Genomic DNA, 19,748 nt, shown 5'->3' on the forward strand with positions numbered 1-19,748 from the left:
GAAACGTCGTCCTCTACACTTGTTTCTCCACTACAAGCAGTTGACGTCCATTCTACAAAGTTTCATCATAATACTCTTCCTATACAATCTATGAAATTTGTAAATATTAAAACTTAAACCTCATGGGGAAAATTGTGGTTAAGGACCACACCAATAAGAATGTAGAGGTAAATTAAAAATACAAAACAGTAAAGATATTGTATATATAAATAATGTGAAACTAAAAATGTATACTGTGCTGTATATGTCAAAATAAATTTAAATTTACAAGTGATGATAGAATAATGATGATGTTGAAGTGAAGAGTAGTAGGATGTAGAGTTATCTTTGTCATCATCCTGAGATTAGGGGACCACACAGAAGTAGCTCAGGATAGGAAACCTGTGAGTAGTGAATCATCATTATTAGTTGACAGTGTAACTTGTGAGGGTGAACTTCTATGTAAGACTGGAACAACTGTACGTGAGCATGGAACTTTGAGCTTATGCTAACTGTTGTAATGCTGGTGACTGACTGTGTGGTGTAGGTGGTAAGGGTTGTGGTGGGTAAAGCATATGTCTTGAAGATTTTATTATTCCGTACTTATTATTCTGGATGGCCCTGTAAATGTCTTTTGTAAGGAATCATACCATCCAACAACACCCCTTTAAACTTTAAGCTGTGTTCCATAAAAAGTTCCAGCTACACCATTTAATTAGCAAGAACCTTGATCACATGCATAAGTTCTGCTAAATTTTTCATTGTTATATGTGATTTTGGGTCCTCAGTCTCATTCCTTTCCTCCATTCTCCTCATTGGTGAGTGTGAGCTCTGCAAGATCCTCCTTGTTAAGCTCCTTTTGGTGCGAGACAGTTAATTCCTCTGCTGTGTCTTTGTAACCTTCTCCACAGAAACTTCAGTATGCTAAGTAAACAACAATTCTCTGCATCTCTTCATCCACAGAGAGAGAGCCTTTGAAGAGTCACCATTTCAGCTCTCAGCTTCCTCCAAACTGCAACCAAGTGTGCTATTTTATTTCTTTAAAAGACACCTGGATGTGATTAGTAGAATTGGCAATATTATATTTTTTCAGCAATCCGTAACTGAGAGAGAAGGATCATCCTCCAGCTTGTCCAGTATTCATGCAAAGGTATAGTGGGTTTAATAGGGCTTGAATGTTGCAATGAGACATTTATTTGTAGATTGTAGGAGGCTGGTGGTGTTGTGATGTACATTGTGGTGATTAAGTCTGAAACTTTCAGGGTGATGAGGTGCATTGTTCAGAATAAATATAACTTTTCTACTATAATCTCTTCATCTCCCTGAATAAGATGATAGGATTTGGCATCTCTTTCCAGAAAAGAGAAGTTTCATCTGCATTGAGCATCTGCTCCAGCTCCTACCCATTTTCCTTAGTCAATGTCTTGAATTCTGGTAGGTACTTTTCTGCAGCTATGCATTTAGTCAATGCTGCTTTCCCTGTTAGCTTAAGGTTATGAAGGATGTAATGCCTATTAAAGTTCCTGAACTACTCTTTTTTGGCTTCAAATGTTTGGCTGGTGGTGGAAGTTATACTGTCTTCACATACAGCATTTTTATACAAATGGTTATATAGATTCTTGGCCTTGACTCTAATCATAGGACCACTGAGAGTAGATTTTTTCTGATGTTGATCTTCTATCCAAACACTGTAAAATTTCCCTAGTTTTTCAACAATTGGATTGTGAGGCTGATATAAGGTTTTCACTTTGGGATACACTAGATCAGTGTATCCCAACTAGGGGTGCGAGATAACATTTGTTTTGGCCACCTTCACCTTTATTCTTAAATAAATAATTACTGTGAGGGGTGTGAGAACATATTAACATTTTGTAGGGGTGTGGGGCATAAAAAAGGTTGGGAACAACTGCACTAGATGCTATGCTTGCATGAATCACTGCTTGCATTTTTCTTAATAGATTTTACTGTTGACTCATTCACTCTATAATGCTTGGTCACAGATGCTTAATTCTTGCCTCATTTAAATATGTCTAGTACTTGCAATTTTTCATTTAATGACATCAATTTTTTCTTCCTCTTTGCAACAGAATCACTTTTTACACTTTATGCTTTGGAGACATGATTAAAGCCTTGACATTTGAGAGTTTCACTAAGATATAAATTAGAACAATGTGTGTGAGTATACAAGACTTGAACTGGACAGTGTATCACACACATCTCAATTTGTAAACACAGCAGTTAAGTGCTTGTGTTGTACAGTACAGAATTGGAAAACCTATAAGGATAAAGCTTAACCCTCTCACAATGAAAATCATTTTCATAATGTTTTGGTAAAGTAAATTCAAAATTTGATTAAGCTATTTTCTTTTCCTAGTACACCAATAAATACAGCACAAAAACATAGCTAATAAATTATATATTAATATAATACAAATTTTAAGTTCATGATTTTATAAGGCAGTATTTTTCAAAATACTAACTTCTTTTAATATGAGAATTGTGAGTCTAGGCATCCCTTCATCTTACTTTGTTTATTGTTCCTCCACGATGTACAAAGTTCAGTGTTTTCTGCTCAGCAGATTATCAGTTTCACTTTCAATATGAACTCTATTGCCATGAGAAACTGATCAGTGTTGTTAGATAGGTTTTAACAATTGTTGTTGCATAGTCAGAAAGCCAAAAAATTTATGATAGTTATGGGACATTGCAGTGTTATTACTACTTGCTTGAGCTCTGGATTTTGAATTGTTTAACCAAAACTACAGATGTTAAAAGTATATACATTTTAGGTCACCATAAATAGTCAAAAACCATAATTGTCAAATCGGCAAATGTTGAGGTCCAACTGTGTGTGTATGTGTATGTTTTCATTAATATATTTAATTTTGCCAACTTAAATATTTTCTAATGGTTCTTAAGATTTACATGCTTTATATGTAATCCTAATGACATACTCAGATAGTAATGATTACAAATTTTAGTTGAAATATTTAAATAGTGCTATTGATTGTATGCTTATGATAGTTGTAGTTTACATAATGAAATATTAAAGAGAGCTCTGTGCCTTTGTTAATTTTGTTATTTCTACAATTTACCATTACCCTAATAATTAAACCAAATCTTCTGTTTTGATAGAAGCGATAGTTCTTTCAGCTTCATGGTCTTCTTCTTTGTGTTCTTCTTTCAACTGGTGTTGGCTATAGTGTATTCTGTAGGGATTCCAAATACTGGGGCTTGGTAAGTTTTATCTTGTTATAGTATATTAAAACATAGTTAGCCGTATCTGCATGGACATCCTTTACTGCTCATGTTACAAGGTATTTAATGACTGACATTCAAAATTTAATTAAACTACTTTTTATTTATGTTCTACCAATTACTGTGGCATAAATTCATAGATAATAATCCATATTTTAATAGTAATTAACTTTTCTTTTAAGTTCTTAATTTTATAAGGCAATATTTAATACAAAACCATGAATTTCTCCTAGTATGAGAAACGTGAACTTTTTCTCTAAGTGTCCCCTCTTTAATTTATTCACTGCCCATCTAATATAAGTATGAAATTTAATGTACATTACTGATTCTACAGTTTGTTATCAACTAGACAAAGTATGATTTTTATAGTCTTCAGTTTTGTTTGGTTACAGAGCCATCAAACAGGAAATCAGATATCTGTTGCAATACCCATATGTTAATAGTTCTCCCTTACATTTAACTATACATTATTTATAACCAGAAGAAAGCCAGGGGTTACATCTATCAAATGACATATTATATTACATTGTTTTCTGAACAGAGAATTGTCAATTTCTTTTTAAGTTTGAGCTTCATTCTCACAGAAAACATGTCACCAAAATTTGATGAATTTGTAATGGCTCTTGCTATTAGATAGAAAGCAAGAAAAACTTGTAATCTTTATGGAACATTGTCTGCTTTATGTATGTTATTATTCTGCATTCTTTGCATCACTATTTAACTAAAATTTATTTTGTGCACTATACCATTAGTATAAAAAAAAAAGTTCAGTGTCATTGACATTTAACAGTAAGAAAAAATAATACTTGGGTGTTGTGTAAATACTTTTATTTCTTGTTTTTCATGTGTATTTGTTATTATAAAAGCAACTAAAGTGGGAATCTCTAAGTTGGTTAAGATTAGGTAATATAAGTAATAACATGTGGCATGCATGTGAGCAGCTCAGAGTAGCTCGTGGTTAATGTTATTGAATAGCATAACATGAGCTCCATGTTCCTTGGTGGTGCAAGTTGTAGTTGCACATTTCAAAGGGAATTAAAACAATAAAAGTTAAGTACAAATAAATGAATACTGTTAAGAATTTAAGGCTACTTAGGATGAACAATTTGAAGTCAGTTCTAGAACAGAAAAGAGTAACTTGTATTTTTTCTAAGAAAATTTATTTGTTTAAATCCTCAATTTCCCCAAGTATTAAGAACTGTGATATTTGTTCTCTGTCTTCCTCTCTTCTCTAATTAATTGCCACCTGTCCAAGAAGTTCAGAATTTAACACAAGTCATGTATTATTCAAGCAAAGCATAATTTTTATAGCCTTCAATCTTATTTGTTTAGGGCCATAAACTGGAAAATTGGATTCACTTGCCACATCCACATGTGACATGTGACATCCTCTCTTTCACAAATTGCTAATAGTTTTGTTTGTCATTTTATACTATGTTATTTATGACCAATAGAAAACCAAAGTATTAATCTCTCAAATAGCAAGTTATATTACGATGTTTTTTCTACAAAGAATTGTCTACTTTGCTTCAAATTCATACTTTATTTCCATGGAAAACTCATCAACAGACTTAACTGAATTTCCAACGTTTCTTATCACACAATTAAAAAGATGGAAAAATTATGATAACTAAAGCACATTGTCTGCTTTTTTTTTACAAATTATTTTGTGTAGTAGTCCTTCTAGTATTAAAAAAGAAAATAGGCTTAAGTTTCCTTAACAGTTTACAGCAAAAAGAAAAGATCAAGGTTAGTATTATATTTCTGGTTTTATTGATTTATTATTATAAAAGTACCTAAAATGATACTAATTTGAGAGATTTTAGAAATGACAAAAATTTGAAAACTTGCAGATGAAGAAAAGTAATTTTGACCTTAACATAAATAATTTTACACTAAGAGCAGTTAACACTATAACACCACATAATTATGGAAAAATTAGCAAATTTTGTGAAGTGGCATTAAATACCTCAGGGTCATAATATTTATATCATCATGGTTACGTGGTGGTTAGAAGATTTTGTAAAATACACAAATCCATTGCAATAGCATTAAGAATGTAAGTTCCTTCTGCAAATCTAAATGATTAGAAAGTCATTGATATAACTGTGGATAAAAAGATGTTAAAAATTGCAGTCTTTACTAAACATGTCATTAAAATTTCTGATAGAGAGAAAACATGCTGCTTAAATATATTTTTAAATTTTCTTTACCTTTCATTGTATTAACAAAAGTTTTTAGATGTACCGTAATTTCCCAAATAAAATAAACACCCTAATTGTCATGAAAAAAAGTCAAATCTGTCATAAGATCTAGCTAATATGTTCCTAGGCTTTTACAATACATTGTCAAAATAACCTTTTGACGACAAAAATATAAAAATGTCCATGTAATCTTTAGTTGTGCATTCAGTATAGCGCTTGATGTATTTGCAATCATGGCTGGCAAAGAAACATTGTCAGAATGTTAGAGTATCCTTAGGATTGTTGAAAGAAAGTTCCCCATGGCAGCTGCTATCTTTGCAAATAAACATTCTCAAAAACAAAATTCATGTATAGGCATGCTTATAGTTAACTCTGTACAACATTTTAACTACAGTGAGGTGTATATAGTTTCTTTTGAAACATTTGCTCCTTGCATGAAGATGGTAGTTTTGATTTTATAGGACTGACTTAAAAATACACGATGAATGGAAAATCGGTCACAATAAACCCATATTAATTGCTAATGCACAAGTACTGACAATTAGTTCAGTGTTCAAAGAGAACAATGTTGCTTCAGTTGATGATGAAGGTGATTTACCTTGGTGATTTCACTTGCAGTGACAACAAGATGGAAAAGATGATCTGGACTGGCTGTAGGGGGGGGAATACATTTAAATTTGTTATTATATCTTTTATGTGTCCTTATTTCTAGATAAATATATGTAGTGAATAAATGTATATTTGGAAAATTATGGTAGCTGTTTTGTTATTGAGACACTTTGAATTAATCAATTACAGATGTGCTACAGTTAATCACATGTAAATGTATTCTCATATAGCATCACCAGGTATTCGTGTAAAGGTGTATTATGTTTTTTATTGTCATATTACCACACAATACAAATTCAGATGTATTATGGTTCTTCACCTTGTGTATACTTTTCTTGCAGCTGAATTTACTAAAAATTAACAAGGACAATTTATTTTTATAATATACATTGTGGTACATATTTTCACTCTACATATGATTACATAACATTTATGTTAACATTTTTAATATCCAAAGAAAATAAAATATAAAATCACCATATATTTGGATTTGATGATATTTTAATAGGAGTTTTCAAGTAACAAGGCAAAAAAGTGCATAACTTTTGGTGCTATATGAAATGTAATAGAAATATTTGCAGAAGTAGGACTAAATCAATGGTAGGGATTCATATACTATCAAATATAACTTCTTTTTAAGTCCCCAGATGGGACAGAGGTAGGTTTTCAGATTTACAATGCTTAAAATCATGTTCAATTCTCCTCGGTTATTACAGAAGATAAGCAGATGTGGCTTTACTATAAGAAAATCACAAAATCTCCTTTTAACTCAGTCATGGTAGGTACATGTATTTTGCAGACCTGGTAACCACCATGACTGCATGGTGATATACATAACACTGACAGTTCTGAACATATCTTCACCATATTTGGCAATCTTTCAGCAAACTTGAAATCTCTGATAGACTTTTAAAAAATCAGAATTTGTATGTATTTTTCTTAAAATGTATATTTCATTATATCGTGTAAAACTTGCCATATAAGACTGCTATTCCAAACCTTTAAGATGGTTGCATATGTTTATTAAGAGTATAGTATGTCTAAGATTTCAAAGTTCATAATTACAAGTAAAAAAAATGAAAATTTTCTTCAAATTCTCAGAGATATCACAAAATTTTGTGATATATTTTAGTGTAAAAGCTTGCAGATTTTTTCAGTGTAGTTAAACTTATTTTTTCAGTCTTTTATGTTTTATCTAAGGGTTATTTACATTTATTTCTATAGTTCATTTTAATAACTTTATGATAACTTTGCTTTTCCCCAGCTGTAACTGAAAAGTGATGCATCATGAAACTGATTGCCAACATTTCATTAGAACACTTTGAAAAATGTCAGATTTAAACAAAGACCTAATGCTTCCATTTTATTTGACACTTCATTACAAAAACTGCAGATTTGCTATTTTTAATAGCCAGATAAATATACTTTAATTATTTAAAGGTTTTGTACTGTTGTTTTTCTCTTGACATTGTATCTAGAACAAAAATAAGTTATGTAGGAATTTCTGACATTATAAATTTATATTGTTGAATACAAACTTTTTTTTTATAATCAGAATATGAATTTTAGTTGTTATTTAAACCCATAAATATTTTGAATGTTTATACAGTTTTAGTATAAGAAGCTTTTACAGTATATTGGTTTGATTTTAAATTTTTTCATAGCATAACCATATGGGGTAACTGAATATATCCTAAACATAGATATAAGTAAACACAGTAAAACTATATCCTTTATTGCAAATGTTAAAAATTGTTTGAAAGAATGTTTTTTAATTTGTAAGTTAAAATATTGTGAGGCACTTGCAGTGTGACTTAAACCATCACAGAAAAGTGTTCATACAGTTAGAACATCTCTTGTAGCACTGTTAAAGTTAGCTAATAAGTCAGTTTATTTTAGTAGCATCAATTTGTGGGCATGATATACCTCCATATGTATACTGAGATACTAAAATTTCAAAAATATAAAATGTTTGAGTGTATATGTTTGTAAGTTGCTTGCTGATATTGAAATTTAAAGATTTTTGAAACGCTATTTTCCAGTGGTTTTGTGAATGGTATTGCTACCTTTCAATCAACACCTGTTTCTATAAGTAACTATGCTGTTGGTGGAATTGTTCTAATAATTGGTTTTTTGTGGGGACTCGTTGCTCTACTTGTAGGGTTTATGCTGATGAAGGTAAGATGAATTTGTTCACTACTATAATGTATTTTTAATAGTATTTTATTGGTTATTTTAAATGCTCTAAGTAGAATATGTAATATCATATATTTAGGTTTTTTTAATGAACAGGTATTGATTTTATCATTTAGTTGTTGTGTTTCCTTAAAATAATTTGAAAATTGTTTTCAAATATTACTTGTAAATGTTTTAATGATAATCCCAAAATAGATAGAGAATTTTTTTATATTAAAACAGTTTTATACCACTTTCTTTCAAAAAGAACCTGAAGGAAATGCACAAATTTTTAATTTGTCAAGGAGACAAAATACAGCAAGTATGATTTTTTGCATAAATGACTGTACCCTAGTAAGTCAGTGGTAATTTTACGAGGTCACAGTACAAAATTCTGAGTTTACATACAGTGTGCAAATTGCAGGTTGCTCATTTTGTTGGTTTGCACTGAAAATAAAGAACAAAGAACTTGAAACTGTCAAAAAGTTTATAATTAAGAATAACTTTTCAGTACAAACTGTTAACAGTATTGGTTGTTATTTGAATAGTATGAAAAGTCCTAAGCATTCAAACTGAAATGTTACAAGAGAAATTACTTTAGATTTAGCACAGACATGAAAACAATCTACTTTAATTAGAAATAATGTATGTTGTGCCATTGAGCACAAGTTACCTCAGTATGCATTACTTTTTTTTTTTTTCAAATTTAAAGTTTCTAATATCTGTATTCAAGATTTCAACTATTGTATATGAGTATAAATTTCCTAAATATTTAGGTTTTATTGGGTCCTCTAACATTTCACTTGAAATACCTGTATTACATCATGCAATTTTAAATGCATCAACAAACCTTTATGTAAAGGATGATTTATAATTAGTTCCTCCAAAAGTGAATAATTAACAGGGAGATTTGTATTAATAAAGAAAAATCTATTCATCTGTAGATTTCAACCTAGATTAAATTATAAAAAATTGTGAAACTGATTTGTTAAAACAGATATAGTATATACCACAAATTTTCAAAACGAAAAAGACGTTGTGAGCATAGTAATTCACAGAAGAATGTTTTTTTTAGATGTGTCTTTCACTGTATCAGTTATTTAATTATGCACTGCACAATATCTTTGTCAGCAATTAAGTTACTAATTTGTAGGTGCATGGTATCTACCGTAACACTGATGCAAGCTTTGCCAAGGCACAACAAGAGTTTGCCCAAGGTGTTCTTCGTAATGAACATGTCCAGACAGCAGCCATTGGAGCTGCTCAGACTGCCATCAGCCAGTCTTATGGAGGTGGTGGCCGATACTAGGTAGGAAGATGCAGTAGTTAATACGTAATAGTTATTATACAGTAGTAATGTACATGATACTACTTTGAAGACATCATTCTGTTGAACTGACCCCATTCCTGTGAAATTATGTTTTATTATTTACTGTAATTTTAGATGTATCCTTTAATGAATGTTATCAACCTGTCCTATGTAAAATACTCAAGTGTTTTAATAGTGCTTTTACAGTGAAATTTTAGTCTTTACTGAGTCCCAGTGAAAGATGATTTTCTGATCAAAATAAAACTTTTCTTCATCTTACAGGTTTCAGATGTAATTTGCATAATCTATAGGACCACCTGAATAAGCATCAAAGGCATTTTCTGGTTAAACAAACAAACAATTATTTAGTATTTATTTTCTTTACCTTAACCCTCATGCTGCCTGTAAGTTGAAGTGTCATAACCTTTTAGAGAGTAACATTCAAAATTTAATTAAACTGCTTTATTATCAATGCATAAAAATAAACTTGACATAAAAAATTTAGTTAACAAGTCTTATAAATTTTCAGCCTTCCACAGTTTAAGAATCATGACGTTTGTTTCCTCATTCATTTCATTCCTCTAATGTATTTAGTCTCTCTCTCTGAAGTGAAATACACCATAAATTGCTTATTATAGCATAGATATTACTAAGGCAAAGTCTAACATTTGTAGCCTTGAATATTATTATTTTATAAGAGTCTTAAACTATAAATTCAAACCCACTTGCTGTGTTCATCTAGCTCGTCCTCTCTCACAAATTGCTAATAATTCTCTCTGTTATTTAGTACTATATCAGTTATAATTAATAGAAAGCCAAAGTTTTTGTATTTCAGATGAGATATAATGTTGCATTGTGTTCAGTACAGAGTACTGTTAATTTCTTCTTTGGTTTGAAAGTTTGTTTCATGGTGTTCACATTGAGAACCATTGGGAATTAAGTTCCTTTTGTGTTAGAAACCAGTTAAATTGCAATAGTCATAAGACATTGTTTGCTTTCTCCATGTTGTTGTTATTTAGCTGAACATTCTTTAAGTAGGTAAAGATTTATTCTTAGTCTACAAGCACCATCATTATTTTAAAAAAAACAAAAACTAGGCTTAAATTTCATCAGCGATCAACAGCAAGATGTCGTAGGTAAATATATTTCTTGTTTTCATGTACATTTTTATTTATTATTATAAAAGTAAGTAAATGTAAAAATTGGAAACGTGTTGTGTTAGAGTAGATAAGATAAATAGTAAAACAAAAAAAATTAGAATTTTAATGAAAAATAGGAATATTTTGGTTATTTGTAGAGCTGCTTTAAGAAGTATTTAAAACAAAATACTAGTTGGATAGATTTGAAAATGATTTTCAATCCCTACTGTGTTTGGCATTGTGATCCATATTGCTAAATAAAGCAGTATCATTTTACTTCTCTGTGTATTTTTTAATGCAGCATTTATTTTGTTTCTAATACATCTTTATAGCACTTCTAAGAATAAGCAGTGATCTCTACTTGCCATTAAACACTTTTTTCCCTCATTTATTTGTTCAGTTTTTATATGTCCTAGGAATTGACATGACATTGCAGTCATGTATTCATAGTTAATGTTATTGGGTGCCATCTAGTCAATTGGATATTGCCCCACCTGCATAATGCATGTAAAAGAACAGGCACTCCCAACTTTAGTGTGGAATGCAATTATGACTCTGTGGAAGTTTTGGCTGGAAAAGGGTGCTCTATTCAACATTATTTATAGTTGTAGGAAAATTTTGAAAGGGACATGTAAAAATAATGCTGTTTATATTAGTAGTTGTTGAAATAGAAAGTCCAAACCTTTCAAAACTGGAGTTAACCAAGGATTTGTTATTAATGTGACATACTTCAATTCAAGGGCAGTTTCACCAGTGACATGGCTGTGAGTACATCTGGAACAGTTAGCTGCACACGGTAAAAAGTAACCTCATATGATCTAAACTACTAAAACTCACTGATTAGGAAAGATAATCAAACAGAATGACATAACTATGGAATAAATAAAACATAGAAAAGTGTTTGTACAGATAAATTCAGATTGAAATAGTTTGGCAACAATCATTGGTTATTTGTTTGAAGGTAGAGAAGGGAAGGTTGTCACAGCCAATGTACAGCATCTACAGTGAAGCATTTTGGGAAATCAATGTTAGTTGAATTCTGTAAAAACAAATTATGGCAACCTGACTGCTAACTGATACAAACTAATTATTGTCCACCATGTATTCCCTCAAAACCAAAACATTTTTAAAAGAGAATGTATCTTCTAGCAAGACAGTGATCCCAAGCATGCAGCAGATGTGGTAAAATACATGAGCTGCTAAAAGTTTCAGTATAAATGTTAAGTCTGTATAGGCTTATAGAAGGTTTGTACAATTGGGTAAAGTCTGGATTGGTTTTGCAAGTCTCTTTTGCAGCTAGTAATCACGAACAGAAATATACTGGCTAGATACTAGGTCTCGTGTATACACATAATGTGAATGGTTGATGAAACTTTAAAAAAATCAAAGCATTTATTTTTTAAACTCCTGTTTACATAAAACTATATGAATACTAAATATGTCAAAAAGCATTCACACAATGCTACACTAAGTAGTGTAGCATATATGGAACACTATTTCAGTCACTCTAAACATACGGAAGCATAAAACAAAATGTGCTGCTCTGTATTGATATTGTTAGAACAGTAGGCCTCTTCCTTCTAAATAAAACTATTACCAACTTAATACTTATGAGAAGCCAGTTATTTTTACTGCATGTCCAAACCATGTACACAGCACAGAGGGGACCATTAATTCTGTCTGTCTGATTTTTTCCAGGGATTTTTTGATGGTAGATATTCTATTTAAGCTCCAGTCCTGAATGACTGCAATATCTTGTGTAACAGCAAAAGCATTTGCTCAAGTTAAAGTGTTTTTTAGTTTTATCTTGGCATCCCTAATATAATTTATGTTTGTTATGGTTGATTTCATATCACAGAAGCCATTTTCTTTCATGATATAATTCATCTACTCCAAAAAATGAAAGGGGTGTATTTTTTGTGATTTCTACAGACTTTGACCTCCATAACTATAAATAGTATTACAGGTATGTGGGCACCTTCCAGTTCATCAAAATAAATTTCAAAACTGCAGAAAAAAAATTTTCTGTCCATAATGTTATAATTATTCAACTCATAGTAATCAACAGCAATCAACTGAAAACCACTACAGTGGCTAATGTGTAATCTGACATTGCACACAATCATTGTCACTAGCTAATTAAGCAAGATTGGAAACATTTATTGTACATTCAATAATTTCAGATCTTTAATATCACTCACTAGTCTAAGAAAATTTACCCAAGATACAGCTACAGTCTGATCATTCAAGAGATTTGTGGTGGATGTTAAGACTGATGTGGAAATAATAAATTAAGATTCAAAGGAACCTTGTGCATGCAAGCAGAATTTCAAATGAATTTCCAACTTAGTGCTGAACTAACATTGATATTTATGTCGACTATTAATTGAAACCTATCATTAACTGTTTTGGAATTTTACTGTGAATCTCTTTAGTCTATAAATGTGGTACAAAAGACCCATCTTTAACAAGTGGTATTAAAACATTGTTCATAATCAGTTTTCTAGTGTGTGTTTTTTGTGTCATCGCATTGCACATTCAAAAGAATTTGTGAATTAGCAGTTTCATAAGAAGTCTTGAACAAAAAATCTTGAACAGTATTACTAAAAGTGTATATAATAAAAACAGGCAAAATAAAGTTTTTCAGAAGTTTAAATGTAACGTAATAAAAATGGTAGAAACTAGTATGTCATGAGTTGATATATAAAATTATTGTAAAAAAAAATTGTAGTTACACATGTAACCCATGATTAAAATCTTGTTCATGCCTGTAATACAACAGCAGAAACACACAGTTTAAAAACGTTACATAAAAATATATATTAAATAGTTATTTTGTTCGTGGAAGTTCAAATATCACCCATTAAATACCTAGCTCAAAAGGCAGTGATAAAAGTAACTTTAATTTCTTAGTGCTATGATAGCATTGTCCCCCTTCCCGACATGTTATGTAACTCAATACTGCTAATTTATGCAGTTTCAATAAGTTGAAAATACACTTTAATACTAACAGTTATTACACTTAATAGAAAATAAGTCAATATAAATTTGAGTTGGAATGGAATCAAAAATAGTACCTAAATCACTTGAATGTACAACCTGATTGTGAGTGGACTCTAAAGTGCAATATTTCTTTACAAGAATGTAATGTGAAACTTTTAAAATATTGACAGATATTGTTGTGATTAATCAAAACATGGAATGACCTCAACAAAATGATTTGCTTCTGTGATGAACCAGCACTAAATGTGCCAACTGGACTGGCCTACTTTCACTGCTGAAACAAAGTTTAAATATATTTTTATAAACTGTAAAATTAGTAATATGTGATTCAGTATTTTTCCATAAGCATGCACACAAAGGTTTCTCTTTCAACAGTAAGCATTTGTTGCTTGAGTATTCAGAGGAAAAAAACATAAAATTAGTCTGTCACAGTAACATGTAAATTTATTTTATTGTATTACCTTTAAACATAACTGCCTCTAAATAACTTACTATTGCTGCTTGTAATTATTTGCATATAAGATGTAAAATTGTGAGGATGGGTTAGCATTACATAACTGTGCATGATATCATTAGGATTAAACTTACCTAATTAAGGCTTAGTGAGTTATGAACCAAGTAAAGCATTGTATTTACGAGTCTATATTTTAATTAATTTCTCATACAGATTAAACATAGTGTAAATGAAGTAGTTTAGTACATGTTTATATTCTATGAACCATCTGATAAAAATAGACATTGCTGTGTCATTTTCAGTAACTTGCAATATAATATTCATATCATCCACTTCTCAGTCAAAACCTCTCTTTTTGTTGATGATTTAGTACAATTTCTGTCATTTAGGGTTTATGGAGTGCATGCAGTGTCTGTACATAACGGTAGAACTATTCATGATGATAACGTATAGTACAGTTCTAAGGCTATCTTAAGGCCCAGCATGGGCAGATGGGTTAAAGCATTCTACTCATAATCTGAGAGTCACAGGTTCAAATCCTTGCTGCACCAAACATGCACGCCCTTTCAGCTGTGGGGGTGTTATAATGTGACGGTCAATACCACTATTCATTGGTAAAAGACAAGCCCAAGGCATTTGGTGGTGATGCCTTCCCTCTAACACTGCTAAATTTGGGATGGCTAGTGCAGTAGCCCTCAAGTAGCTTTGTGCAAATTTAAAAAACAAAACAAACAAGGCTACCTTACAATTACTGTGAAGATTATGTTTAAAAGCTGTTAGTTACACGTAAAATATGAGCACTTTGTGACAAAATTTTCATTTAGGAATCTACATCAATCTCATAACTTACATAAACCCACAATTTTTTTACACAGAAGTGTTGTGTGATAAACAATACTCATGTTGTGTGTGTACGTATATGATATATGAAACAAAAATAATTTTTTTTTACTAATTAAAAATAAATCTGAGTAAACATATACATACTAAAATAAATACACATATCTTCAATGATGCTCTTCAGTTTCCAAAGTAAAATAGTTTTTATTTTGTAAGACTCGCATAAGAATGCCAAAACATTGAAGTATATGTATGTATGTATGTATTCACAAACACTGGCATGCATATGTAGAATATAATATCCATTTCATGTTAATTGTGTGTTTTTAACATAATTGAGTTTTTTGAAAATGAATGTTAATGTTTATTAAATTGTTTTAAAAATTAATCAGACATTCTTAAAAATTTTTCTTCTATAGATCTATCTGTTGCTTGTGTATGACCAGGAATTCAAGACACGTGGAAGATATTACTGTCATATAAATTTTAGCTGTTTGAATATTGTAGGTTTTAAGAGGTTAATTCTCTGTGTAGAGAATGTTCTATGGTCTACAACAATGTAACATGAATGTCCGTAGGTGATACCAATTTTTTTTGTTTAAAACTTCTTAAAAGATATGAAAATTAAGAATATTAGATACTTTAATTTCATTTTAGTTTTGAGGAACATATTGCTAAGTTTTCTAAACTAGTGTACTAAATTATTATAATCTTTATTAAATCGGATGGTTTTGGAATGAGTGAGTTTAAGAGTAATGAGACTATTATCTAATTATTTACCTGTATTTCAGTCAGGTATATATATATTCTGAAGTTACTACCAGTAGCTTTTTATGTCAGTTTAAGATGAAACAGATTTGAATGGGTAATTTTTTTCATTGTGATATGTACATTACCTATTATATAAAACTTATATTTGTTCCTGAATAGTGTTAGGAGCTACTTATATAACCAATTTCAGTGATAAAATAAAAAAGAAAAGTTTTTCAAAGCTGAAAATTTAATTAGATGAACATTACATAAAGATTTAAGAAATGGATTAAGGAGTAACTTATTCTATTTTTTATTATTTTTGGTACCTATTGAGTTTTTCAGTGCCAAAATAAGTCATCTGTAGACTTCTTTCTCAGTATGATTCAGAATTTTTTATTCAAAAAGTAACGACTGTAGGGTGTTGGTGAAAAGCTGAAAGTTGTGATAAACCTTTCCTCTTTACACAGTTTTAAACATTTTTGAATATTTCTTAACATTTCTTTATCAATAGTACTTTGGGTCTCAGGAACAGCTGTACTTTTTGTTAGATAATCTGAAAATACTTTTAATAGATTGGAAAAAGTAAACATAATTGCATTTAAAAGTAAATAATAGAAGTACTAATACACATTTATTGAAGTCCAGTACTGTGGTTAAATTGACACCTTTTTCATAGTCAGTCTTCAACAGAAATTTTATTAGGTACTTTATTCCAGCTTTTGTTTCTTTGTAATAATTCTTTTCTAGAATGAAAAGTATAAATACTTTTATATTCAACTTACCGTTTGTATATTAGGAAAGGTTATTAAATTTGAATTTCACTCTAATTCTAAGTCATGAAAAGTGAATTAATTTGCAGGGATGGAACAGATTTTAGATACCCAACTGGATGGTAAGGATGTTAACCATATTATACTGGGAAAGAACCATAAGCATGAGTTACTGCTTCATTATACAGGGTGGTCCATAAGTCCCTACCCATCCATATATCTTATGTATCCAGTGTATCTGTGTGCTGTCCTTTATTCTCGCTGCATAATATTATGCACAATATGCTTTTCAAGTGTAAATGGGCTTACATTGGCCATATTTCTTTGAAAAAGAAAAATTTATAATACATGCGTAATTGAATATAACATATGGATGGGTAGGGACTTACGGGCCACCCTGTAGCTTAATGTTAAACTGATTACTTCATGTTTTTGAAAAAAAAAAACACTAATGAGGTTGTACATCATGTTGTACAGTTTCTCATAATTATCATATTCCCTTTAAGGGAATGCACCAGAGTGAAAGTATCAGTTAATGTTTACACTCCTAATCCCTCCACTGAAACTTGTTAACAGTTAAACACAGTTGGTGAATTTGATGTTTTTAAGTTTATGTAATGACTACAACGACTTGCATTCTTAATACCGTAGAAAATACTACAATGTTTAGTAGCTAGTAGAAATCACCAGTGGGCTAGATGATGCAATAGCTATCACATGTGATACACGTACAGATAGTATAGTGCCTGCTTAATATTTTGAATCAGTCTGTTAATGAAAATTCCATGTAATTATCAGACGTTGCAATACCCAATTGGACCTAATGCATGTCCCGTCTCTACTAATTTGCATATTTTAACTTTTTATCGGCAAATTAGAATTGTAATTATTGATAGTTTTACTTCTGGTTTAATAAGCTGCATTTGTATATTCTAGATGAGTTGTTATTTTCATGTATATATAATATATGTTTAATCGTTTTTGGTTTTTTTGAACTGCTATTCCAACTGATATCTTGCAGGGGAAAGGAAGGGTTTTTTTTTTGTTCTTTTTCTACATGCACATGTTTTCTGCTTCATTAAACTTTGTGTGTTTCAACCTGTTTTTTTTTTTTTAAATTAAATGGTTTATATTTAGTTATTTTCACTTTCACAAATGATAAAAGTGAAAACGGTACATGTATCACATTTTTTAGCAGAGTGATATTTGTTTTCATCATCACGTGCTCTAATTGTGTTAGTATTAGGTTGAATTAAAAGGTGGTAGTTAAACCTAGAGGGCCATCATAAACACAAATAAATTGTACTGTTGATTAGAAACCATATTTCAACAAATATACTTCAAAATTTATTACCACTTTTCTGTATTGGGTACCGACTGATTTGTTTCTGTAAGTGAATACTTTTCTCTTTTTTCTCTGATCAATAAAGGTATCTATATGGTGCTGTAATCATTTTATATTCCGTTGCTAGATATGACAGTTAGTTCACCAAATGTATAATACTGGAGGGCTGGTTCATTGACAGTATCTGTTTTTGTATTTTGGTGTTATTGTATCTATTGCTTTAACACTTTTTTTTTAACTAGTAGAGAGAGTGATTCATGGAAAGGAATTTTCTAATCGAAAAAAGTAAATACAGAAAACGTGTGCAAAATGTTTTAAATAGTTGTTCAGGTTGGCACAGCTGTTGGATTTTTATCACTATAAATAACTGTTTTATAAAGATAAATATGTAAATACATAACAGCTAATCCTTAAAATATATCTGTATAATTTGATACTTAATAATGACAATCGTTTAAAACAATAAACAATCCAAAACCCCTACCAGTGAAAAAAATATTTTCACTTTTCTACTCCTCAACGATATTTTTTAATATCGTTTAACAATCTAAATGAAAAACTATTAGATACATGTAACTATTAGACGTTACGTATTAACAGAAATTAATAATATGTGTACCACGTATTTAGTATTCTTAGTAATTATTATGAATATATACATATGAAAGAAATTGTATTACTGAAATAGAATTGATGCATCTAGAGGAATTTTTTTAACTTACGTACATAACAAACACTATAAAACTTGTCAAAAATATCCGTTTCTGTTATTAATTTTTGATATAATAAATACTATAATGCTTTATTTCATAAATTGGTTACCCTCGCTGTTAGAGTTTAAGCCATAAAACCAACGTCTTAGGTTTGGTCCATTTGCAATATTTAGGCTAAACTTAAATTATGTCCAGCTAACAACATAAAACAATCTGTATTGAAAGTATTATAATAATTTAAAATAATAAAATTATATTTATTAAATATTCTAACCAATACAGTTAACAAAAGTAGCAATAAAGAAATAATAGAGCATATTTTAAAAGCCATTACTTTAAATTTTATTTTGCAACATCAGTAAGATAGTCAATCAAGATGCTTATTATTGATAAATTAACCGGGAAATTCTGCAAGTAAGCTTATAAGTAAATTAGACGTTTGTACCGTTAATCTTAGAATTTTTGTTGAAAGTTGTTTGTGAAATTAGGCCTAAAAGTAAATGTAGCCTGTACTGTAGCAAATGTTATTGAAGAAATAATTCTTTATCGTTACGTAGACTGATCTTAGTATCGTTTTTATCAAATAATTCAGAACCCGCATAACGATATAACACGTTATGACATCATGAAATAAAGCAGAGAGAGAAACGTGTTGATTCGTTCAGAAACTTTATGAAAAAGTGGCATGTCTCTTATATCAAACATGTTGTGTATAATTTATATTTAATATGTTTAAACAGTAAATTATTTTATCATATTACGAACTGCAAATATTGTACGACTTGCAAACAAAAATTATAATGAATGTCGTGTCTCAATAAATCCTTGGAATTAGGAATTTTGTAATTGAGACTTAATTACACGAGAGGGAAAATGTCAAGTTTGTTTGAAGGCATTGAAATGTGATCTAATGCCAATGCTTTGTGTCAAGTTCCTCGTTGGATAAGTGGTAACTTTTCAGATTTACAATGCAAACACCCTAGGTTTGATTTCCGCACATATAATCAATTGTGTATTTTTACGGTGAAATTTTCAATGACAATAATATTTTATGTGTATTTTAAAGTCTATAAATTACAAAACATTTCTGACGTCATTTGTTAACTTATTACAATAGAGGAAAAGGAAAGAAAACGTTTTCTGTTCGCAAAAGATAGTTGTATTTAACTCCACGTATACGCTTTTATGTTATGGATA

General features: G+C 30.2%; 1 protein-coding gene across 4 annotated transcripts in view; it reads left to right on the forward strand.

Moving 5' to 3' along the window:
* The window catches only part of LOC143253949 (secretory carrier-associated membrane protein 1-like), a 39,305-nt gene extending 21,362 nt beyond the window's left edge, over positions 1-17,943 (forward strand). For all 4 annotated transcript variants that reach the window (XM_076508588.1, XM_076508589.1, XM_076508591.1 and 1 more), the window contains 4 exons: positions 3,115-3,216; positions 8,093-8,228; positions 9,379-9,534; positions 15,390-17,943. In XM_076508588.1, coding sequence (XP_076364703.1) covers positions 3,115-3,216; positions 8,093-8,228; positions 9,379-9,534 — 394 coding nt within the window. In that variant the 3' untranslated portion in view covers positions 15,390-17,943. The remainder of the gene's footprint in view (positions 1-3,114; positions 3,217-8,092; positions 8,229-9,378; positions 9,535-15,389) is intronic.
* Positions 17,944-19,748: the final 1,805 nt, after the last annotated feature.

The sequence above is a fragment of the Tachypleus tridentatus genome, chromosome 6 (assembly GCF_004210375.1).
Source record: "Tachypleus tridentatus isolate NWPU-2018 chromosome 6, ASM421037v1, whole genome shotgun sequence".
NCBI lineage: Eukaryota > Metazoa > Arthropoda > Merostomata > Xiphosura > Limulidae > Tachypleus > Tachypleus tridentatus.